This window comes from Strix aluco, chromosome 28 (genome assembly GCF_031877795.1).
Source record: "Strix aluco isolate bStrAlu1 chromosome 28, bStrAlu1.hap1, whole genome shotgun sequence".
NCBI classification, from domain to species: domain Eukaryota; kingdom Metazoa; phylum Chordata; class Aves; order Strigiformes; family Strigidae; genus Strix; species Strix aluco.
The window spans coordinates 2,350,448-2,375,652 of NC_133958.1; the positions used below are offsets into that span (position 1 = coordinate 2,350,448).

At 50.9% G+C, this 25,205-nt stretch overlaps 2 protein-coding genes across 3 annotated transcripts in view; one reads left to right on the plus strand and one right to left on the minus strand.

The window, feature by feature from the left end:
* The window catches only part of MOB1A (MOB kinase activator 1A), a 160,192-nt gene that overhangs the window by 118,835 nt on the left and 16,152 nt on the right, over positions 1-25,205 (minus strand). The gene's annotated exons all lie outside the window — the stretch shown is intronic.
* TACR1 (tachykinin receptor 1) lies at positions 1,616-23,550 on the plus strand. Of its 2 annotated transcripts, XM_074808038.1 has the most exons (6): positions 1,616-2,290; positions 2,401-2,856; positions 13,579-13,773; positions 17,690-17,840; positions 18,110-18,306; positions 18,703-23,550. In XM_074808038.1, the coding sequence occupies exons 2-6, from the start codon at positions 2,456-2,458 to the stop codon at positions 18,992-18,994; spliced, it is 1,236 nt and encodes a 411-aa protein (XP_074664139.1). In that variant the 5' UTR covers positions 1,616-2,290; positions 2,401-2,455; the 3' UTR covers positions 18,995-23,550. The 2 variants fall into 2 exon arrangements, with proteins under 2 accessions (XP_074664139.1, XP_074664140.1); XM_074808039.1 differs by having other exon boundaries at positions 1,616-2,856; positions 13,579-13,761.

Sequence of the window (25,205 nt, forward strand, 5' to 3'; positions counted from 1 at the left end):
CCTGCAGCGATCCTTGGGGTGATGCTACCAGCTTGGAGCAATTTGGGGATGGAGGGAGTGAGAAGGGGTTTGCTGGGGTGGGCTGAGATGGCCGCTAACGTTGTCCCCACCAGCCAGGGCAGCCGTTCCGTTGGGGTTCACCCTTTGGCAAATTTATAGCAAAACCCCAAAACAGCCTGGTCGGAGGGGGGGGGGATTGGAAATGCCACTCCCAACCAGCCTTCCCCAGCCCCACAGGCCGCTCGCCCATCCCTCCTCCTGCATTTTTAGGCAATGCTGCCATCGAGTGGTCCAGGAGCATCCGGATGCGGGAGGAGCCACCGGCCTGGACCCCTCTGGGATGGTCACCCAGGCAGCCCCTGCTCCCAGGGCGGCTGGAAACGCGGAGGCCCTGGTTAAAACACATCTCCTGCATCCATCCGGGGGTTAAAAGGCTCCGTCTCACTTCAACAGCTGACCTGGGGTTGGGGACTAAAGATTTTCAATCCCTCAGGCTCCCCTAAGGGCTTCCTCCGGTGTAAGAGCCTAAGAGCATCCTCCCTCCACAACGCTCAGCTCTGCAATTCAAACCCCAATTTCTCCCAGTTTTTCAGAAGCCGCAGCTTTACCTGGAGCGGTTCCTCCAGCTCAGTGCTTCTCTTCCACCGATTTGGGAAGCTGCATCCCGAGAACACAATTTTTAGGAGCATCCTTTAGGAAACCAGAGGGATACGCTCAGCTCTCCAAGCTCTTCGTTGGTGCATCCCGAGGGAAAACCAGCTCCCCTGGCAGGCAGCAACCCAGTTGTTATTTTTTTGCCCACATTTGGCAATAACACAACACTGGAGGAGTAAGTTAAAATCACCCCTGTCTGGTGGATTTTATAAACCTGGACTGTGGGAAGGTGCGAATCTCCGTTTGCAGTTTAATTAGATTCCAACAGCTTATTCATGGGAGAAAAGACTCTTTTTGCAGAGAAGGTTTCGCCAGCCCAACAGGAACTGTGTTTGCTTTATGAGCGAAGGGGCACGAAAATGAAGCGTCCTGTTTGCGGTGGTAGGGAGCTGGTCACGCCGGAGAGGGAAGACCTTTTCCTTCTTCTGAGATATCAAACATTTGCTTTGTTCCTCGGGGATGCAAAACACTCACCGACCGCAATGTAAAGCCGTTTGGAGAAATCCCACGGCTGTTATATTGGAAAGCTTTAGAATATATAATATGTAAATAGAATATATAAAATATATAAGCTTTACAACGAGCAGGTTTTAAGGTCCTGTGACTTTTTAGAGCACGTTTGGCCCAGACGCACGTCAGCCCCCCAAAAGGATGCAAAGCACGGGGCGATTTGGAGGGCAAAGAGATTGGAGAGAGGAGGAGGAGGAGTGAAAGTGGGGGGGCGAGGGGGGAAATCTGGGGGCTCCTGCCCGCTGGGAAGGGCAGCTCTGCGCTGCGGGAGCGGCACGGGGGGGGCTGCAGCCCCGGGGCCCAGCCGAGCCCCCCCCCCAGGCCGGGCGGAGGGGAGCGGGGGGGCCGGGGAGGGCTCTCGGGGCCGGCTCTGCCCCCCGCTCGCTGGCACCGCCCGCGCCGCTTATAAAAGCCCCGGTCGCGCCTCGCTCGCCGCAGCCGGTTCCGCGGCACCGGCTGCAGCCCGAGACCTCGCCGGTGCCCAAGCGGGAGGAACCCGCACCCCGAGCCGGTCCTGAACCGGGGGGACCCGCATCCCGAACCGGCTGCACCCCGAGCCGGGAGGGACCCGCATCCCGCTCCGGTCCCCAGCGGGGAGGGACCCGCATCCCGAACGGGCTCCGGTCCTGAACCGGGGAGCACCTCCATCCCGAACCGGCTGGTCCTGAACCGGGGAGCACCTCCATCCCGAACCGGCTGGTCCTGAACCGGGGAGCACCTCCATCCCGAACCGGCTGCACCCGAACCGGGAGGGGCCCGCATCCCGCTCCGGTCCCGAACGGGGAGGGACCCGCATCCCGAACGAGCTCCGATCCCGCATCCCGAACCGGTTCCAGTCCTGAACGGGGAGGGACCCGCATCCTGCTCCGGTCCTGAACCGGGGAGCATCTGCACCCCGACCCAGCTGCACCCGAAGCAGGAGGGACCCGCATCCCTCCCCAGCCCTGAACCGGGAGGGACCCGCATCCCGAGCCAGCTGCGCCCTGAATCGGGAGGAGTCTGCGCCTCGGTGAAGCTGCCGCCAAGCCCGGAGGGACCCGCACCCCGAACCAGCCATGCACCCCAAACCGACTGCACCCTGAACCGGAAGGGTCCTGTACCCCAAACTGCCTGCACCCAGAAGCAGGTGAGTTCTATGCCCCGAACCAGCAGTGCCCTGAACCAGTGGCTGCCCGCTGACCCAGGAGGGACCTGCACCCCAAACTTGTCCCCTGACCCTGCCGTACCTTAAACCAGGAGGGACCTGCGCCCCAAAACCTCCGTGTGCCTGGTCTGGCTGTGTCGTGGTGCGATGGATAACGCCCTGCCGCTGGAAGCAGAGCTGGAGCACCGGTGGCTACCCAACGCCTCCTTCAACGAGTCCTTCACCAACCAGTTCGTGCAGCCCCCGTGGCAGGTGGCCCTGTGGGCTGTCGCCTACGCCCTCATCGTGGTGGTGTCAGTGGTGGGGAACGTGGTGGTGATGTGGATCATCCTGGCTCACAAGAGGATGCGCACCGTCACCAACTACTTCTTGGTGAACCTGGCTTTTGCCGAAGCCTCCATGTCCGCCTTCAACACGGTGGTGAACTTCACCTACGCCATCCACAACGAGTGGTACTACGGGCTGCTCTACTGCAAGTTTCACAACTTCTTCCCCATCGCCGCCGTCTTCGCCAGCATCTACTCCATGACGGCCATCGCCCTGGACAGGTGAGCTCTGAGCGGGACACCCCAAACCCTCCCCGGCACCCTGATCTGCCTCCACCTGGGTGTTGGGCTCAGCTCCCTCTGAGCTCTGGTCATGGGAGAACACTGTGATTAAAATAAAGCTCCTTTGGGGAAAAGAGCGCTAAAAATAATCCATCTCCCCACCCTGGTTGCAGGTGGCTTTGGGAATCCTTTGTCAGCTTTGCGAAAGGAGCTCGAGAAAAGGTTTTGTAACCCCCGTGCATGTGGGTAGCGTGTCTTGTGTGTGCATTTGTAGCATCGCTGTCCCCTCCCTTCCCAGCTCCCCTGCAGGGCCATCCATTCCCTTCCCAACCTCCTCAGTTAAAAGCAAACTCAATATTTAGCACAAAATGGCATCACCTCATGACATAAAAGATGTGCCTGTGTCGGCCGTGCCTCCGCTGCGCGCTGCGGGAGCTGTTTCGTGTCTCTCCATCTGGGTTGGAAACCGTCTAAGGAGCCTGGGAGAGAAGCTCGGGCTCGGGAAGGGCATCTTGACTCGGCGGGTGTGTGTTGTCGCGTTGCGTGCTGATGTTTTTATTGATTTTTATTAGTGGGGGTCAGGGGGGAGCGCTAGGTGCCAGGGATTTCTATCGTTTGGCTGCAGCCAGCACAGTTCAGTGGTGGGTTTTTTACTGCTGGTTCCTGCCGGCAGAGCCAGGTCCCGCTTGCGTTTCGCCGCGATCAAAAGTTCAGCAGGCGCTCGGCGGGGTGCGACGGCACGGGGGACGCTGCCTTCTTCACTGCAGAGGGACGCGCCCGGGGTCGAGGGCCACAAAATAGCCACACGCCAAGCGCCTCCAGCGTGCAGCTGCCCTCTCTTCTCTTCCCCCTCCAAGAAATCTTTTATTTGACGGCATTTTCACACCAGCGCTAGAGATAAATTGAAGCTCTCAAACTGCTTTGCAATTCCCTCTTGAGTACTGGCGTTTCAAGCGCAACAGATTTTTCCAACGCAACATATTTCCTGAAGACAGCTCAGCTCTGCAACGCCTCTCTTTGGTCCTTCTTCCCGGGGAGTAAAAGACATTTTGGCTGGGGATACATGTGAAGGGGGGGGGGAAGATTTGCCTTGCCGTATGCCAGCACATTTTGAGCTGATGTCTAAGTGCTGCACAAACTGGCACGGATATTTCCCTACGAGAAATTATAGTGCTGCCACAACTCACGCGCTGACAGCTTGGGCAACAGAGCTTGAGATGATGCTCTCTAGTCATTAAAAACAGGCTCAGGTTTTGTTTCACTCCGGAGTGGTTGCAAGACCCTCTCCCTGAAATAAATCGGACATAGCCAAGCTCTCGTATCGGAGATGTGAGGAGAATTAAGGCAATAATAAATGAAAAGAGGAATACTACCAGCGTGGCTCTGTTCCCACCCGATGGTGTTGCTGGCTTTGTTTCAGGAGCATCCGTGTTTCGAGGATGTTGGGGATCAGCCGGCAAAGCCCCTTTCAGGTTAGGATGAATTCAAGAGATTATTTTATTTTTTTTAATAGTTTGGTTTTTAGCTTTCGGTCCACACCCCAGAATAACCAGAAAAGCAAATCTGCCAGGGGAAGCTGGAGGAACATGTGTAAAATGGGGAGCAAAGGCAGGTCTGGGAGCCTGGGGCTGAATTTTCGGGGGGAATTGGCATTTCCAGCTTTCTCCTTGCATCTACAAACCCTTAACGGAGGCTTCGTTTTCCCATGGCTGGGCTGCAAAACCTGTGTGTGCAGGCTTGGCTCATCCACCAAGAAGGACCCAAAAGAAGCTGCAGCCTCGGTGTGCAAACACCTCCTGCACAGAGCTACCTGCTGCATTTCTGGGCCCCGAATTTCCAGCGAGGTGGGAAATTAGGAAGAGGAAGGCAGCAAAGCCCATCCTCTGCCCCTCTAGGCAAGCAGCACGCTTGTTTTCCTGTGTCTGCTTGTTTTCCTGTGTCTGAGACCTGACAATAGTAACTTAAATGCATGAAATGCAAGAACTTGTTCCCTAAAAGGGAAGAATTTGTCCTGGCAAGCAGCAAAGAAGCTGTGCTGGAACAAGCAAAGCAAGTACCTGAATTCAGAGCAGCAGAGCCAGGTAGGCTCAGCAAAATGGGTTATATTCACAGCCAGGACATATCTGAAATCAAACATGACTGCAGTTCTGATTTTCATCAAAAACTAGGAAAGCAGAATTGAATGTGCCTCGTGTTCCCAAAGTGTATTAAGCCATCTAGCAGAGCGGTCGGATGCGGAGTCTGAAGGCTCAGAGGAGCGTCAGCCTGCAGATCGCTCCCCTAAATCATCTCCTCTCCTGCTTTCTGCAAGCAATTTCCAGAACATCCTTGCCAGAGGAAACCGTCTTGGAAAGACTCAGCACAGCCGTAACAGAGTTGTTGAGAGAACAAGTGGAGAAGTGGGTTTGATTCTCCCAATGTTTTTTTTTCCAGGACCCGCCATGGGTTTGTGCAAGACAAAAAGGCTTTTGCTTGAAGCTAGACCATCCGCTCTTTCACCAGGACTTATTTCAACCTGGGCACAACTGCTCTGAAAAAAAAAAAAAGTTAATCCTATAGCGAGTGTTATTCTGAACCCTGCAACAATAGCAGGAAACTCAGGAGTCAAGGCTGGCAGCTGGTAATTGCTCAGGAAAAGCCATGATGCTGCTTCTCAGCATTCTGCAAAAGTGAGGACCAAACAGCTCGCTTTGGCACTATAAAATTTGCCATGTCCTTCACTTTTGGGCCAGAGCAAATCACATATCCCTTCCTGGCTTCCAGCTCTCCCTGTGAATTAATTCACTTGAAAGAGATAGACAGAAAATCCTGGGTTTTTTCCAATCTTCCAGGAAAAGTGAGAGCCCAGCAGCGCCTATGGTGAGTCCAATTTGCAGCCACACATAGAGAAAGAAAAAAACCCTCTGGACATCTCTAAATTGCAATATCTATGGCACATGGGATGGAGCATCAAAACTGTTGACATTTTCTTTCTCCTTGGGACCCGGATAAATTTCTGAGCACAACCACTCGCCCAAACTTCTGATGGAAGAATGAGCTGCTGTGATGACGGCCAACCAGGAATGCAGCCGAAGGTGAAGATCCCGGATTACTTACAGAATCAGAAAAAAAATCATCTCTGATCTCAAAACTTTAAGTGAGCTAAGCCGAAAACAGCGCAGACTGAACAAATCCTGATGGAAGCTGAGAGCCCTGCCGTGAGCTTGGGGTGAAGACAGACTGTGCAGCACTTGGGCTATTGAATACGAAGCGATTTCCCTTTTTCTGCAAAGTGTCCTCTGCTCTAAAGCAGCTATAAAAATGACATACGGTGGGACTAACCTCCTGCAACTCCTAGACCAAGCTGCTGCTTTTGCTCATAAAAAAGCCCCCTCTCCAACCTCCGCCAGCGCTGCCAGACCAGCACGCAGGGCTGGGCAATCCAACTGGGATCTTCTTTATATTCCCTTTTTTATTTCCAACTGGGTTATCAAATTCTTCCAGGTGGCTTAAGATCCATCAGTTTGCTAGCAGAAGCTGCAGAAGAAACATCAAATCTGCAAACCTTCATTCACCACCGCAGCTCCTAAAATTGCTAGTCTGCACCCGAGACCTTTTAATATCTCCCCGACCCCATATTATTTGCAGAAGAAAAACTGGCTCGGAAAATTATTTACTGCTTGCAAGCTTGAACTCCCAGGTTGCACGAACCAGCTGAATATCAGGAACATATTTGCCAGCTCAGCGACCCCATGCCTTCCCTGAGAGGTGATTACTGCAGAAAGAAATCCTCCGGAGAGGACAAATTACATCAGCGCACAGACAGATTAATTAGTCATTTACACCCTAATATAGCACCAGGGTTTTGGGTTTTTTTTAATCTTGACTTAATGGACTTCTGGGGTTTGCAGAGCAGGACTTTGATCTGCGCCCGGCGCTGGGTAATCTTGCTCTGCTCGGGGTGTAATTTGGAAGATGGAAGAGCAAGGGGGAAGCGAAAAGAGCCTGGGGTTTAGGGCCAGCAGCCCCTGCCCCGGCCGCCCTGCGGCACTGCCTACGCACCAACTAGGCAATAACCCAGGCAGCTTTTTGCATGCCTAAAAAAATCAGCACTGAACACAGCAAAAACCCCACGGAGCTGCTGGATACCCTCGAAGCGTTGATTTCCCAGCTGGGGTTAGAAAGCAGGGGGATGGGGATAGAGCAGGGAGCGCCTCAGTAAGGGGTCACTCATCGAGGCTGGTTAATGCCCCAGCTGCCAGCAGCAGTCTCTGATCTGATGGGTATTAACTGGAATTAATCCCCCCCAATACCCGCTAGATAGGAATTCAGCCTGTCAAAAACGAACTGACATCTCTTTTCGCCCTTTTGCTCTCGAAAGAAGAGGGGGCTTGAAGTTCCTGTGGCAGGAAAAAATGTTTCCCCGCCAGAGTGGTCAGAGAGTGGAATAGGCTGCCCAGGGAGGGGGTGGAGTCCCCACCCCTGGGGGTGTTTAAGGGCCGTTTGGATGAGCTGTGGGGGGATGTGGGGTAGGGGAGAACTTTGTAGAGTCGGGCTGAGGGTTGGACTCCCAAGGGTCTTTTCCAACCTGAATGAAAAAAAAAAAAAACAAACCACAAAACCCATACAGAAGTAAAATGAATTAGTGACAGTTTGATGGCTGGGACACGCAGGAGACTCAGGTTTTAGACAAGCTTTTGGGGTGATCATGGTGCTCAGCTGCAAGCTGGCACGAGCCGCTGCAGGAGTCTGAGGGCTTCTGGTGAGATATTTTGTTTATTTGATGGTTTTCTTAATTTATTCCTTAATTTATTCTTAATTCCTCAATGGCCCAGTGGGAGCCACCCATGCACTAAGTGCACCAGTTCTCATGGGTCACCAGCCCTGCATTTCATGTCGTTTTTGTTCTCCCCCTTCACTCTCCAGCTACAAACCAGGGCCAGGACTAATTAATTGATAAGGTCATGTAGGTGCCTCGAGCAACAGCATCTGCGGAGTCTCTCGGCGGGGCGGGGTGGGGCTTTGGGTCTCCCATCCCACACCGGCACTGTTGGCAATTAATGCAGGAGGGAGCTCTGCGCCTCCTTACCAGCCTGCTGCAATTAACTGGGTTTGATCCTGTTTCGCCTACATTTGGCTTTTAAACCCTTGCGTGCAACGCCAAGAGGTGTTGCGCAGGAAGGCAGGGGAGTTTGCAAAGCTGCCAGAATAACTCCAGCTCGCTGCTTGGTGGTGGGTAACGCGTCCTTTTCGATTGTGCTCAAAGGAAATACTGCGCTGCTTTCAGAAAAAAAGAAAGATGTTGTGCTGTATCGGTGCTGCGGGGAAATGCCGGTGAGAAACCTGCAGCCTCCTGCTTGCTGAGGACGCTGGAGCATCGCTGGGGCCGCGGGGCAGGAGCGCGCTGCCCAGCCCTCGGGTTGGATGGGGGCCGGTTTATGTCACAGCAATAAATAGGAGGAAGCAGCTGCTTGCGGCGCCTTTGTCCCCAGCGTCGTGTTTCACACGCGCAGGGCTCAGCGAGTCTCCTCGGCCGTCACCCAGATACGAGGGATTTGGGGCCAGCACGACGAGGCCAAGCTTTGCTAAGCAAACCCGCTCGAGGGACGGTAGTTTTGCATCCATGGAAAGCAAAAAGGCAGGTTTTTCCCTACAGAGAAGCTTTTTGTTTCTTGGGTAGGAAGCACCTGCAGCTGTGCTGGAGGTATTTGACCAACTTCAGCCCAGGGCATCTGCTCTGACTTGGTTGCAGACTCCCCCAGGCCTGACTTTGCACTAAACCCCTCTTTGCTTAGGATGGGAAATCGTTGTGCAATAAAACACACTGCGTCCTCTTGGTTACTCATCTCTTATCTGTCGTATCCTTATTACTTAATGAAGCAGATAAGGAAACTCTGGGATGAAAGATGCTTCATAAATTTTTGCTGTTATATTAATCTCATCTCCGTGAGGGTGGAAACAATTGTGTAATGTTAGTTATCCAGGCAGACTCCAGATTTCCAGATGCAATTAATAGATGGCTACACTGCCTCGAATGCACTGTCTAATAACCGATACGCTCGGAGCTACCCTGGTATAACGTTGCACTCAAATTATTGTATCGTCATGGTAACACCCCCCCCAAACCACAATAAAATATTTGAACAACAGCAAACGGCATTACCAACGTCATCAGATAGCGTCTGGCGTAAAGTTGTGTGCTTTAGTGCCAAGCCCATTAAACATGGTGGATTTAAAACATGGAACACGGTGGGGAAGGCGCAAGGAAAACGCAGCTGCGTTCCTTCCCGCAAGGAACTGGGCGACCCTGAGCCTGCAGAACTTAACGACGGTTTGCTCCCGAACGCGGTGCTGCCCCCCCGAAAGGAGAGCAACAGCAGGTCTTTTTATTTTGAGGAAAAGGTATCGTTAAATCTTCCCAAAGCAACACTTCCTGCAGGCAAATGGCCCCATTCCCGGTGCTACCCCCGTGCACGGGGAACAAAACCTTTCCCTAACGCAGGAAATCTGCCCTTCAATCCTCAACCAAGAGCCAGTTCCCTGGGACAATTTAGGACTTGAAGACCCCACGGTGGTTTGTCACCCGCCGCAGCAGCGAGGGCAGGACGCTCCCATGGGGCCGTGCTCCTCTTCCTCACCTCCTGCGAAGGACCGTCCCCAGCAAACCACAACGCCCCGTTTTTTTTTTTTTTAATGGATGGGAAAATCGCCCTCTTGGATGGCAGAGAAAAAAAATAAATCTCTCTAATAGGATACAGCATCTTAGGGAGATGGGCAGAGTGGGGCCACAGAGGCACTTTGCGAGGAGAAATATGAGCTAATAAACTCATTAGCCTTGCTTTGGAGAGCCCGCTTCTCACCGGCGTGGCCAGGATCCGCATGGCCGAGCCAAGGAGGGCAGCGGCTTCCCAGCACTTCAGCTCTGATCCTTTTGTGCCCAGCACTGCAAAACCACGGGGCCAAACGCCCACCGGCACCTTGCAGACACCCCGGGGCATCGCAGCTGCACCCCGTACCCCCTGCTCTGTATTTCTATTTGAATGTAAAAGCGTTTTGGGATTGCTAAAAAATAAATAGATTGGCAAGCTTTTTTTCGCTGAATGGCAAAGTCACGATTGACGTGTCGTTTTTCTTCTCTGCTAAGAAGTGATTGATGGAGGTTTGGCTGCAGCACGTACCGCAGCCTCGCCGGGGAGATCGAACCTGTGTGGAGGGGAGAAAACAACCTGGAGGTGCCCTCAGCATTCGTTTGCTCGGAAGGAAGGTTTTATTTTAGGTGCCCCAAAACCTCACCGTAGAAACACACCACAGGGGAGGGTTTGGCTCAAAACTGAGCAGAATTGTAAGAAAGCAAACTGGCTTTTGGGGACCTGTGTTCTGAATGCAAAAAAAAAAAAAAAGCCCCAGTGGTGGCCAAAAAAACACCCAAAACCCAAAAATTCAAAGACAGGAATACACATCAACCTATTGGGTAGAGAAACATGGAAAGTCTGCCCCGTCTGCAAGGAAATGAGAGTTATCTGAGCGCAACAGACCCAGCGCTGGAAGGAGGCAAAGGAAGCTGCTTTGCTCCCTGTACTGATGCTTTTCCACCCCAAGACAAGCCAGACAGCGGCTGTCATCCGAGCTAAGACAGCCATGAAACTGTATTCTCTGCTCCCCTCCTCTCCCTGGTTTGATTTTGCATCAAACGTTCTTGTCAAGCAAAGGGAAAAAAAAAAAAAAAGAAAAAAAGGGGAAAAAAAAAAAAGGAAGCTGTTATTAAAATGTTAGGACAATTTTCTGCTTAGTGATACAATTATTATATAATTATACGATATTTTAATATGAAATAATGGGCTAATTATTTTCAGGATGTTTGTACATTTCCATCTATCTCCAGCATTTTTATGGCCAGCTCCTCCAAGCAGCCCAGACCCTCTTTATTACATTTTTTTCTTCTCCGTCAGAGCCCCTGTCTGGGAGAACTGTTATTATTCCCATTTTTAAGCCTGATGGGCGGCTGAACCTAGAGCATCCCCCGGGGAATATTTCAGAGGTTGCTCAGGACCAGCAAATTGGGAATCGCTGCTGAAAAATAGGATTTGGGGCCAGTTTTAACCCAAAGCACCACTTGTTTGGTCCCTCCTGCCTCCCTGACCCCAGCCCTGCAACGCCAGCGTGGTCGGATGAATTTTGCTGTCTCCTCTCCACTATGAGACAGCGTTGCAGGCAAGTCGATGGTGGTTGGAAAGGTCTCTGGGTGATGCAGTGGGGGTTTAGTTCATCATTACAGTGATTATTTGGATGGTTTATCAACCGCAAGGGGGTTCTGCAGCTGCAAAGTGCTTTAAGCCGATGAGCAAAGTCCTCTGAAATGCTCCGGCAGAAACAAGGTCGGAGATGTAAAAGCATTTCTGGCTGGTTGCAATCAAGCGGTGGCTTTGCTTTCCAGAGGTCTCAGCCTCACGTGTTTCTCCAGGCAAGTATTTCAACAGAAATGGCCCAACTTTTGTGGAAATCCCTCGTTTTCCACCATTTGCACGCTTGAGCTTGAACTGTCGGGTCGAGCATCAGCAGGAAACTTGGGCACGTGGACTTCCTGCTGCTTGGGAGCATAAACCCAGGGTAACCCGCTCTGAACCCCCTGATAAAGCCCACCCAGACCTCATCCAGCTCAGCAAAGCCGCTAACGAGGGGCTCAGCCAACACCAGGAATCTGAAGGTTGAGGAAGAGGAAGGAGACCAGTCCTTGCAGGGTCCCAGGAAGCCGATCACAGTCCCACAAGGGGACAGTGAGAAACTGTTGGAAGTGTGGGAAAAGCAAAACAGCAAAAAACCTGCAAAACACACATTTCCTTAACACACGGTGCCCAGAACAAACACAGGAGGGGATGAAGATCCAGTGATTTGTGTTGCCGTGGCACCAAGGAGGAATGCGAAGCGAGGTGGAGGCCGCGCGGTCCCGTTCTTCCACTTATCTCAAGGAACATTTGACATGACTATGCAGATTTACCTCCTGCTCTTCCCCTTCTCTCAAGGACTGTTTTGCAGAACTCTGTGGACCTTATCTCTCATCCTTCCTCTTTTCCCACAAAAAAAAGTGCACACCAAGGTGCTGGGTCGTTACTCAAGAAACAACGGCTTGACCCCAGTCCCAGCCACTCACACGTACACACTGAGATAAATACTCCCCTGAGTTTGTATCTAACTCGGAGGGACGATAATCCAATACCAAACTGGAGGGAGAGATGGATGGGTTTGTGCTCCGTGCCCCCGCTCCCCCCAAGCAGGGACACTTTTTGGTAAGATTTGGGCCCTCGGCTACACCGAGTGATTCCCCAGGAATTAATTGGGTGTGATCGCAGTCATTCTTTTTGTGTAGTGCTATAGAGCCAGCCTGCAGTCTGTGCATTTATCAGAGGCAATCTCAAAGAATTTGTAGATGTTGCATAAGAATAAACCGTACTATTCGTGATCCTGATGGCTTCTCTTTAATGCAACTGGACCTACAGCCTACGGGCTGTTCGTGCATCTGTGTCACAGCCCTAATTGGCACAGCTATTAAGAGCTAAATCCAGCCACCCCCAGCCCCTCTAATCTCTGAGGACCGGCTAGAACACAACGGGATTCATCTCTTACCAAATTAATTCATTACCTTAAATGCAACAGAAACGTGGATGCAGAAGCGAGGAGACTTTGATGTATCACCAGCTGCTGTGCCAGAGCGGCACTAACACCCACTGTCTCGGCTTTTTCTAACCAGCTTCAAGTACCAAACAGATATTTGAGGAATAATTATCAGGTGGATTAGGTGGGTTTTCAGCTGCACAAAGGTGATAAGGTTTGGTACCCTGGGGCAGAGGAAGAGCTGACGGCAGTACCTCCTGCCTGTTTATAAATTAATCCCTACGTCTTTGCTCCTGCGAGTGGCCACCTAAAAATGCAACACAGGGAGTATATTCCATCCAGGAAAAAAATTAAAAGGAAAAACTGTTCATTCTCTGAAAGGAGAAGGGATGAAGGGAGAAATAGAGGAGGCTGCAGATGCCTCGGGCGAGAACACATGCAGAGCGATGCAATGCTTCTTCCTGAAGCTTGACATGGAGGTGGAAGGGGGGGGGAATAAAATAAAAAAATTGCGACGTTCTCACTTAATCCTTCCAGTGCTGCTGGCTGCTGCCAGCTTTGCAAAACTAGATTTGCAGAGGGATAAATTCAATCCACCTTGTCGCCTCTGGAGCTTTCCTCGCGTACAATGACGGATGTTCGGGGGGAAAGAGCCCACGAGTCGGGCAGATACAGGTGGCATCTCAGATCACCCATCCCACGCTGATCCAAAACTCGTATTTTTGGTTCTTCTCCTGTAACACTTGGCACTGTGATTCACCACAGAGATAAGATTTTGCGCGGGTGCAAAACTACCGGGTGCTGCCAAAGTGGCTGCTGCCAGCCGGCAGCGTCGCGACTGGCTTTGTACAAACTGGTCTTTGCAGAAGCAGCCGGTTGCTGGTTGAGTTAGTGAAGCTGGTTTTGGGCTCAAAGTCAATGAGTGTCTCAAACAGGATTCAAATCTCGAGGGTAAGATGCCGCAAGAGAACTAGAGCATTGGCTGGGAAATCCTCCATCAAGGGATTATTCGATGCTGTTTGCATCGTGCGGAGTGAGGGGCTGCCAGGATGCATTAAGGGGGTGTCAAAAGTACAACTCCCATGAAAGGGAAACCTAAAACAGCCCCAAAATTCTCCTTTTCCCACCTTGCAGGTACATGGCTATCATCCACCCGCTCCAACCCCGGCTCTCGGCCACCGCCACCAAGGTGGTCATCGGCATCATCTGGCTCCTGGCTTTCCTGCTGGCTTTCCCCCAGGGCTACTACTCAGTGATGGAGGAGCTGCCGGGCCGGCTGGTGTGTCTGGTGGAGTGGCCGGAGCACAGCACCAACGTGTACGGAAAAACGTGAGTTGAACATTTCTGGCAGTGGGGACAAGTCACCGTACAGACAAATAGCAAAAAAAAAGTATTTAAAAAAAAAAAAAAAAGGAAGCGAGGAAGGATGGGAATGGCCCAAAGCTCCTTGGGATGGGGAAATCCCCCCCCTGCCCTAGTGAGGGTCAGTGCTGTGTAGTTGATGGTAGCAAAATCTCCATCCATCCCATCTTGGGGTTCATTAATTAAGGTGAGTTTAGTGCTGCTCGTGGCCCAAACGTCGCCCCATGCTGTGCCACGCTCCCCGTCCTTCTTGGATGCTCATCCTCAAGGAAAACTCATGTAAAACTGCTCAGATGCAATATTTTGGCTGCAAGGATGGAGCCTGCATTGCCCCCAGGGGCTTATTCATACCCACAGGTATGGCTTTGGTTTTTGCAGCGCTTTTCCTGCAACCTGTATCTCTAAAGGCTTCCTGGGGAGAGAATTATTCCTGCAAGAAGTGAATAGGGTTTTACCAGGGGTATTTTGGCCAGGCAATAACAGAAAAAAAAATGGTTTGGGATATACTGAGTCGAAATGCCCCCAAAATTCACTTGACTGCTTAAAAACGAAGCTACAAAAGGGGCTCTGCACCGTCAGCTCAGGCTGGGAGGCAAACGCTGGGCTAGGAGGGCTCAGCAGGAATCTCCTTCCTTCCCATTAAGGTGCTGGCTAATTAAATCTGGCATTTCCAAAGGGTCCGGGCAATCCCGCTGGTCCGCCAGCGCAGCGGTCCTCTGTGGTTTGCTCTTTGAAGTCCACGAGGCATGCGGCGAGTTAAATGTCATGAGTTAAGGAAAAAAGAGAGGGGAAAAAAAAAAAGGCGTTTGTGATCTCCAGTCCTGTGGAGCAATGAATTAGGGCTGTGAAATTGTGCTGGAGCTAAAGCAGGGGACGGGGACACACAGAGGTGTTTAAAGCCAACCTGAGCCTGGCGAAGGTCTCTGCAGGACAAATGAGATGAGTTTGCCAGTCAGCAGCGATCAGCAGTTTGCAGAGACCTGGGTGGTATCATTTATTATCATCTTATTTATTCGCATTACAAGGCAGGTATGGCAAGAACTAAGCTGGGGCTGGCCCAGCTGATCTCCAGAGGTGTTTTCCAACCTTAATTATCCTGGGCCACCGTGATAAATACAGCCAGCACAAAGAAATGCCGCTGGCTTAGACAGTCCACGTGGGCAGTGTGGGGCTGAGCCTCCCCGGACCGAAGCAGCAACCGGCACGAGCTCAGGGCCTGGCTTTGACAGATCATTTGCCGTCCGGCTGTACGCTGGGGCCGTCGCTTTTTCAAATAGCTAATTCAAGAGAAAAATGCCACCATTAACCTATGAATGATTTGCCGCTGCAAGCCGGGCGCCGCTTCAAAGCCTGAGCAGCCCGTGCTCTTCGGTGAGCCAGGGGCTCTACAGATGGATGAGGGCAGCCAGGAAAGCAGATGCTAAGCAGAAGCTTTTAAATAGCCAAACCCCAAATAATTTGGAGAGGATTGAAAATAACTTGCAGCTCAGCAGCGTCTCTCCAAACCACACGAACTCACTTGCACGGCGCAAAGCCCGAGATGTTATTTTACTGCCCCAAAATAACTTCACAGGGACAGGTGGTTGGGTCACTGTCAAACACCCTCCCCTGCTCGCGTGGCCTTGGTGCAGTTATTTAAGGAAGGCACTGGCAGCAGCTGGCTTGTTTGCAATGTCATGATGAAAAATAATATTATTTTTTCAGTTCATAGTGAAAATAGGGGATTTCTCCCAAGAGCGGGGGGTCCTTTCTCTTGGCAAACGGAGCCCAGAAAGCACAACCCCGGCATGCAGAGTGTATCAGAGACCAGGCTCTGCACATGAAGTTTGTTTTTTACTGGGAAAATGTGCTCGTTCTCAGCCTGCTCATCCTGGGGGGGGGAAGCAGACAAAGACCTCGGCGCAGGCGAGATGTGTCTGCAACAGAAGCCGGCGATTCAGCTCGATTCGACTCAGCAGCTGCGCGCCACCACTAACCACTGATTCCCTCTCCCACTTTCGGTTTTGAAATAGATGTCTGATCTATTCCAATTTCATTAGCTGCCATTTCGGGAGGGGGAAAAGCCACGCTAGATTCTCTGGGAGATAACAGCCCGCCGCGACCATCTGGGCTTTGCAAGGCAAAAGGAGATGGCATTGCTGTCCCGTAACTCCTACGGGCTCCTCCATCCTACACAACACCCTAAATCCCCACACCAAAGACCTTTAAATGACAAAACCCAGGCTTCCCTAAGCGCTGTGATACTGCAATTCTTGTAGGCAGAATACTAAATGAACAGTTTCACGTGGAGACCAGTTTTCAGCACCCAGGATCCAAAAAAAATGTCCCAGGGCTCTTTGGAAATTCCAGTCCCACCCATGCCCAGGCAGCTCTGAAAATAAGGGTCCATTTTGCTCACATTATCTAACAGCTCCTCTGGGGCATTTCTGCATCACTCTCAGCTGTTTGCAGCTGGTTTAAGACCCTGGATTACACGGGAACCACAACAAAATCTTCATCGCGGAGCCACAGAGACGCCTCTTTAATTAGCAAAATAGAAAACAGCCCTACAAAATCCAGCTCAAATGCAATTAGCGCTGGGCGAGGAGGAGGCCAAATGAGATTGCAGGTACAAAACGAGGAGGAGATGGCGTGGCAGCACCGCTCCGGGGCCAGCCCCATCCCCTGGGGGAGTTGCACCAGGCACGAGCCTGACCCATTCGTTACACTTTGGAGATATTATTTAATCAAAGCTCCCGGGAGGATGAGGGAGTGCAAGAGCGGAGCGTGGCTACAGGGCCTGAACCACCTTGAGCAGACGCAGCGCCTGGCATTCGAGCCGGGCACACAACCCAGAAACGCATGCAAAGACCCTAAAGCTGTTGGAAGAAAATTACCTCTGGACTCGACGGCACACGTGACGCTTTGCAAGCAAGCACTGTCCCAGCCAGCCACGTTTCTACACCACTATGGCTTATCTTTCTGCAGGGGAGAGAAATTTTTGCAAGCTCTGATGGGAGGAAGGAACCTGCAAGGTCAGACAGTCCGTCCCCATCCTGTTTGTTAAAAACAGCATTATTTTTTTCCTTCTTAAACAGCCTCTATTTAACACAAATCCTCACTGAACCCGCTACAATCCCAGTGGTTATTGCAACCTGCCACAGCTCCACCGACCTCACACCAAAGGAGTCTCAAGCCTGTGCTAACAGTTTAATCCAGACACTCTCATTCAATTTTGGACTTATTTATACCTGTTCTAGACAGACACAAAGATCCTGCCCTTTCCACAAGCCTGGAGACCCAACCCAGCCACTGAATTCACAGAAAAGTTTTAATAAACCTTCATGACAAGGGTTCAGGCTGTGTCTTTGTAGACCGGGGTTATGCCTTGTGCCACCTTAGCCCAGCTAAACCGATGGTGGACCAGGATTTAGGCAAGCTGCATGCAAGACCCAGTGTCTGCCCTGCAGGGAAAGCCTTTATTTCTTCAGCTGAATATTCCCATCCTTTATATGTCAAAAAAACCACATTTGCTCCTGCAGGACTGCCAGATAAAAGGCAAAGAGCAAGCATTCATCTCTAGGATAATCTGGGGTGTAAATAGAGTGGAAGTGAGAGTAGAGCCACTTCAGCTAAAACATCCTCGCCTTAGGAAGGTGACAACTTCTTCATTGGCCTCTACCTCCCATCCCAGGAGGGTGCTGGGATGCCAAAGGCCTGGAAAAGATTGGGGTGAAAGCAGGGAGTCTTTCCCAGCCCGAGCTCTGCAGGCAACGTGTCTGCAGGAATTGTGCTAAATTCTCTTCACCCCTGTGAAGCACTTTGCCTTCAAGCTCGGTTTGTGAGAAGACTGAATAGGTAGAGGACACACTCAGCAACCATTATTTCATCAATTTTTTTCTAGGTATCACTTCTGCATGACCATCCTGATCTACTTCTTGCCACTTCTGGTGATAGGATGTGCCTACACTGTGGTCGGCATCACCCTCTGGGCGAGCGAGATACCCGGCGACTCCTCCGACCGCTACCACGAGCAGGTCTCGGCTAAGCGGAAGGTAAGGAGCTCCAAGTATGGTAGGAGACATAATTCAGGCCCAATCCCAATTAACCACAGCCTAAAATACTTCATTAGGAGTGGAAGCAGGTCTGGACTTGTTGCGTTGTCGTTGCTAATGGAGCAGAGAGTGTCCTCCAGCCGTGTGTCCTCCATGAACGTGGTTTAACCAAGATGTCGACCACGTGTTCCCGGTTGGAAAGGTCTCCAAAGCAAAAAGAGGTGGCCCGACAGATGACTTTGCTTCCCTGCCCTCTCTTCTCCTCACAGGTAGTGAAGATGATGATCATCGTGGTATGCACGTTCGCGCTGTGCTGGCTGCCCTACCACATCTACTTCACCCTGCAGTATTTCAACCCCGAGTGGTACCTGCAGAAGTTCATCCAGCAGGTCTACCTGGCTATCATGTGGCTGGCCATGAGCTCCACCATGTACAACCCCATCATCTACTGCTGCCTCAACGACAGGTGGGTTTCCAGTGATGTTTGGCAGCATCTTGGTGCAACAGGAAGGGAAGGAGGGGGAGATACAGAGGAGTCTGATGGAGGAGAGTATGGAAGAGTTTTTCCAGGATGGTTCTGTCCCATCCTCTGCCAGGGGCTGCTTTCACCAGATACAGGGATGATACAATACTCACCTAAATAAGTCTTTCCTAAAGCCTCTGGGGGATTTGAGGGCAGGTATCAAAACAGTCCTGACTCCTAATTGGGATTTATCCATGTTTTTTTCCTCCCTTTAGTGAAAAGTAGCATTTTTTTCATTGTTTAGCAGTGGTTAGCTCTGCCTTCCCACTCCTAGCGAGGTCCTTTTGCCATCTCCACATCCCTCACCCCTGCCTTTCCCCATCTCTTCCATCCCCCCAGGTTTCGCGTGGGGTTCAAACACGCATTTCGGTGGTGCCCGTTCGTCAGTGCCGGTGAGTATGAGGGCCTGGAAATGAAGTCAGCCAGGTACCTGCAGACACAGAGCAGCATGTACAAAGTCAGCCGGATAGAGACCACCGTGTCCTCAGCAGTTGGCACAGCTGAAGAGGAGCTGGAGGAGAACAGCAAGGCCAAGCGTCTCTCTGTAGACATGACCTCCAACGGCTCCTCCCGCAGCGACTCCAAAACGGTCTCCGAAAGCTTCAGCTTCTACTCCAACACGCTCACCTAAGCGGCTCCCTGGCTCCATCAGCCGCTCACAAGGGTGCCATCATCCCCCTTCCCTCACTGGGATGCTGTGTTGCTCAGTCCATCCAGCATCATCACCCTGGTTTGTGATGTGCCAGCTTTCTTCCGTGCTGTTTTATCGTCTCTTGCTGTGCCGCTCGCTCGCCATCCTTGGGTGAGCCCGAGAGCAAAAGCTTTGGATTAGTTTCATGTGCTCCACCGTGGCTCGTGTCCGAGCACAAGGGAGGTTTGGCTGGCCTCCGCCTTGCTCGCTGCCTGTCCAACCCACCACGTGCCGGGCGGGTGGATAGGATGCAGGAATGGGGCAGAACTGGGATTTTCTCCTAAACCGTAAGTACAACATTGGCAGGCGCTTCCCTGCTCTCTGCACGGCAGCAGGGATCTCCCAGGGCATCCCAGCCCACAGGAAAATGAACCAGTCTTGCACTTTCCTCTTCCCACCTTTAATTTCATTCTCCCTGTCACTCCCGGTTGAATATCCAGAGGGGTATTCAATTCAAAAATCCAGCAAAAAATGCTGTTTTCAACTTCAGGAGCCTGTACATCCGTGGGGCACCACCAGCCACTTGGTGCTTCAACTCAGATCCAGGCATTTCTGCACAGTCTCAACTCATCTCCGGCACCCGCATCCCTCTGCACAATGGTGTCCTGTTGCCACTCCACAACACAGCTCATCGAAACAGAGCTCTCGAAAAGGATTTCTGAACTGAGCCAGACTTTGGTTGCTGTTAATCAACCGTATGTGCCAAAAGCAATCACTGTGATTTCCTAAAAGGCCCAAGGAGATGTCTCTTGGATAGATTTTGGAAGCCTGTGGAGGTCTGGAGAAGAAGAGACAGACTGTACTGAAATGTTTTTCACAACCTGGAAATGTCTAGAGCTGCACAGAAAGGGGCATGGTAGGATTTTGTCAGAAAAACAAAGTTTTGCCAGCATACAAGGTTTGAAGGGAAACAAGAATTTTGCAGACGTTCTTTACTCAGAGGAGGGTTGAAATGATTCACTTCCACTTTCTGGATTTTGTTTTAATCAGGGAAACCTTTTTTCATCCCCCTGTCTTTTGCATAAAACATTAAGTTGATGATGTGTACACGGATATATCTAATATATTAGCCCTGATATGATGGATAATTTTCCATACCAAGGGCTTCTTTGGTCAGTAAATGTACGAACATAGACTCAAAGGGGGAAAAAAAGTAAATAAAATGAAAGGTGGGCAAACTTACCTTGTTGGGAACAAACTCACAAGTTTGGGGGCAATTTGGGGGCAGTTGTATCAACTGCTCCTTGCTGCTGGTCCAATCTCTCACCTTTGGGGTAGAAATCAGACTCCTAAAATGGATTCACTGCAAGATAGAAACGCTGGAGAGATGCACGACAGATTTGCACAGGGTAAGGAAATTGCTCCTTCGTTTTAAAGCAGCTGAACACCAGACCCTGCTGAGCACACGGCAATGTCCGGAAGTAAAGCAGAGGTGACTTTTGGAGATATTCAACTCTTCAGCCTCCAGACTGGTTGTTGGAAGATCCAGTCATTAATAAATCCCCAGCCATGGTGGTTCTTGGAGGTAAAAATACACATATTTAAGCAATGACTCCAGCAGAAATTAAATGAGTGGGCAAATAGATGAATCCAAGAGAAACAAAATGGCTGCAAAACCAGATTGACAAGAATGATCATCTTCATTCTTACCTAAAATCCTGCCAAGTGCCATCAGTGAGGAGCAGCTCTTCCAGCCACTTCCACGCTCTTCCCGAGTGCTGTAACTACGTGACATTAAAAACTGCCACGTGCTTCACACACATGCTGGAATACGCTATTTTCTTCCTGCTTAAACTTCCACTTCTCACCGTTCTTGTCGCCTTAAGACATATTCCCTTGCCATTGCCTCCCGCAGCCCTGCGGCGTGGAGAAGGGGGAACGGCACGAGCCTGCCTGGGGATTTGGTTTTACAAAAAAGCACCAACCCCAGGCAGCAGCGATCGAAGGGATGGGCGATGCCAAGGGGTTTAACGCAAGGGTTGGACTAGGAAACTTTTCCCACCAACTCCACAGGAGCTGTGCTGCCAATACACGAGAAGGTGCTACAAACCAGAGCCAAATTCTGATTTACTCCCAGCTGCCAACCCAAATTCAAAATTAAAATGAAACCAAATATCTGGAAATGGTCTAGAGAGCCGAATAAGGCAAGCAGAGATCTGCTCCATACACCCCACGCACAAGAGTTTGTGTCAGGTTGGGAGCCTCCAGAAATCAGCGTTTAGGAAAAAAAAGAAAAAAAGCTATGTGTGTGTGTGTGTATATGTATATAACCATGCTGCCCTTTGTCCTCCATGTTTTGTGCCCCAAGGATGCTGTGATCATGAGATGTGCAGAGAAACGACAACTGTCTCCTCACAAGCAATGCTCAGCTTGAAACATGGGATAACCCCAAGGGCGTGCATGAAGACTTCAATTCAAGCTGACAGTTTACAGCCCAAAATGCTTCTTGTGCATCTTGTAAAAAACTCTCTCTTGAAATAAAGTGGGAAAAAAAATCCCACCTGTTATAAATAGTGCCAACGATCGCAGCGGAGCCTGCCTGGGATGCCCAGGCTGATGGGAACGTGTCAAGGGATCATTCAACAGATGGAGACCAATGCAGGAAAACCAAAATGTTCTGTGTAAACGGGTGCCACGCACCCAAACCCGGGTTTTCCTTTCTCCCCTCCAAGTGCCAAACTATTTTATCGGTGGAGGCAGGAGTAGGGACGAGGCTCTTTTCACATTTAGGATCTAGGCCAACCCGCAAGATGGGATGTTGGGGTCAGGTCCGTGTCCACGCACATGACACGCATCGGGCAACATTAGCTGGTTTCACCAACCCTGGGGGGCTCTGTGCATGCAAAAGCCACAGAGAAGTCTTCTTTTGAAGACTGAAAAGCCTAAAACAAGACACCCCCCCGCCCAGGCTTGGGGGTGGGACATCTAACCCAATGGCGAGCCCAGTCTCTGCACTATTTCCAGCTCTCCTTTCACACAGGTCAGCTGGAATACAGAGGCTTTCTCTGGTTTATTAAGCCTGTTTCCCTGGTTTGCTTGCAGATCTCTGATTAGAAATTCAATTGCAAAGCGAGACAGTTTCTTTGTCTCTTTCCTGGCTCTCTGAAATGCAAAATAATAGCATCTGGAGAGAATCACTCAGCAGGTCTGCACACATCCCTTTGCCATCTCCTCTTTGGAGGCACACAGATAACTCCCACCATCATTAAGGGGAGCTTCCTAAGCCCAATTACAATGCACTCCAAGCCAAAACCATTGCAGAAGGGAGCTCTGAAACCCAAATCCAAGCCTGAAGCCATCTCCTTACCCCCAAGGGAATGATTATAAGCTCAGGTTTGCTTCCTGGCACTCAGAAATTGCTCTTCCCACCTAGCTCCCAGCAGGAGCATGGAGCAGCAAATCCTCATCTCCATACATACCTCGAGTCTGCTCAATTGCTCCAAAATACAACATTTACACACAGTTTCATGTGTAACCATTTATCTCCCACCAGCTCAAAACAAAAAAATAGCAAAAGCCAAGCAAGAGCCTGCTTGCTAAAAAAAAATTAGCAGCTTTGCAAACGTGGAAGTCAAAGCAAAGCAGCTGGTACCAATCCCCATTGTCTGCAGTGCTTGTAAGGGGATTGTCGGTAGTCACGCAAAAGGCTGCCCGCCCACCACTTATCTTTATTATTATTTTTATTTCGCTGTCCCCTGAGGGATGCAGTCACTGCTTGGCCCAGCTGAACACACCCCACATCTGCCAACGGGTAGTGACCTGGGATGGAAGCAGAGTATCCGCTCTCTGCTGCGTATTTCCGCAGGGCTGATGGGTTGGGGTTTTTTTTCAGCTTGCTGTGTCCTAGCCAGAGCCCTCCTGTGAGATCACACAACCGAAGTGCCCAGCCCAAAAGCTCCTAGCTTTTGCTTACCATTAAAATTATAATAATAATTTTAAAAAAAACACCTCTCAGGCTTCAGGAATCTGTTACTAATCTACTGAACACACCATCTTGCCCAAAAAAACCTGTCTTCAGCTGAATAATTAATACAGCAGTTATAATGCAAAGTTGAACAGGCAAATAGCCCCTTTTCCTGTGGTATATCCACCCAAAATACCATCTCTGCCAGAAGCTAAATCACACTTATCAGTTAAACTCAGCGGTCGTGGCACTGCGGAGAAGGGACAGTGAGTCCCAAGAGCAGCTGAGGATGAGCGATGACTCTCGGGTGTCTCTGCCCTTAAACTTTCCATCCCAGACAAAAAGGCACCTGATTTTGTGCAATACGATACAGTCGGGGCCAGGAGGGGAGTGAGGGGACGAGACGGGCTCCGATGTGCATCTGGGGTTTGGTATTTGGTGTGTGGGGCAGCTCATAGGAGCTTTGCGTGAAGTTCTTCCCATAGTAGCATCTCTACAGAGAAAAAAGTCCAACCCTCCTCCCCAAAATGGTCTCTCTCTGATCGTCGGGTTTGTCCAAATGGATTTTCATAAATAAATGTTTCTTTTGAGAGATCATGTTGCAACCCATTAATGAGCTCGCAATGATGAGAGATGGCAACTGGTGGCTTGGTGGGAGCGGGAGGAGAAGCAGTAAAACATGGCAAAGCCAAAACCAGGTGAAAAGAGGGGTGAAAGGCAGCCAGTGGGTTTGGGGGAACCTTTGGTGCGAGGGGTATGCTTTGAAATTTCAAAATTACAGCAAGAAAAACCATAACCCTCAAAACTCAGCCCTCCACAAAGCCAGGACCAGCCGCACATCACCGATCCCAAAGCAGGGGAAAGGCTGGAATCCCTCCTCCAACACGGACAGGACTTACCGGCCGCTCGCTTTTCTGCGCGGGGCTGAAGCAGAGGCGTGAGGCGAGGACCGCGCACCGGCGCCAGCATCTCCACCTCTTCAGCTGGCTGCGAGGCAGAGCGATCCCCGTGACGAAGCAGCTAACGCGCTTGGCTCCGCTTTCTGGTCTGGACTTGCCAAACCCCACCGCTCCGCTGGGGCAGGCATTGGGGCGACACAATCCTGGGTTTGGCGACCCTGACGGGAGAGAAAGTGTCAATGTAAGGAGCAACCAGCCATGCTTCACCTCCCAGAGCCCCCAACCCAGCCAGCCCTTGCAATCAGCTCCAGCCAGCTATAATTTGCAGTTTTTAATTAGAGGAGCATTGCCAAGGCACAGCTGATTGGCACTGCTTGCCAAAGGCCCCGTCCCATGTGCCTATTAAGCTCTTGTTATTTATTTTCATAGGTTACTTTATCATGCAAGAGGGAGAGAAGGAATAAACAATGTCATGCACGGCTGCTGTGCCGTGCTTCGTGCAGGCATCTGCTTCCAGCCAAGCTTCCCCGCAGCGGGAACCCGAGAGCAGATCCCACGTTACAGCAGGATTCAGCACGTCAGATCCAAATGAGGAGTCATTTTATTTACCAGCATCAATACATCACCTTTCCCTTTATACCTGTTCCTCACTGCACCTGCACACACACGCTAGATAAAAGCAATGAGAATGTGCTTATTGGTTATAAAAAATGTTCACCAGCCACAGCAATCTGCTGCAGAAACGGTCCGGGGCAATCCAAATTCCTCGTGCCTCAGTTCATCCCGGTTTGCGCATTTCCTCCATCTGCCATCCGATGTGAAAACCCCCGAAATCAAGAGCTACCTGGTGCGTTTGGGTCAGGGCTGAGGCTTTGGGGAGGTTGTTTTAAGGTGGTTGTTTTACAAAGGAGGGGAGGGATGGAGAAAGGTTATTCTCTGCGTTTACAGCCCGGTGAACGACTGCAGAGCTCTTCTCCATCAGCATCCTCCTTCCCCACCAGACACGTTTGCAGCGTTGGCTCTGTGCCTGCAAAAGCCACCGGTGTCACTCGCAGGGCGAAAGGGGGATCTGCAGCGGGTCAAGCCACGCCACACCGGGTGAAAGCAGGAGCACGCTCAAGGTGACACCTAAAGAGCAAAGGCCTCGTTGTCACCTGCGTCGTCGTGTCTTTTTATAGCCGCTCTCAGCCGTCGTGGCAAGTTTTGCAGACTTCAGTGAACCCATCAATCTGATTATCCGCTGTGGCAGAGACACAAGTTCAACTTAATTAACATTTATGGATTCCACAGTGTTTTGCATAAATGTTTGCTTAATACACAAGTCAAAAATATCCCCAGAAAATGAAAA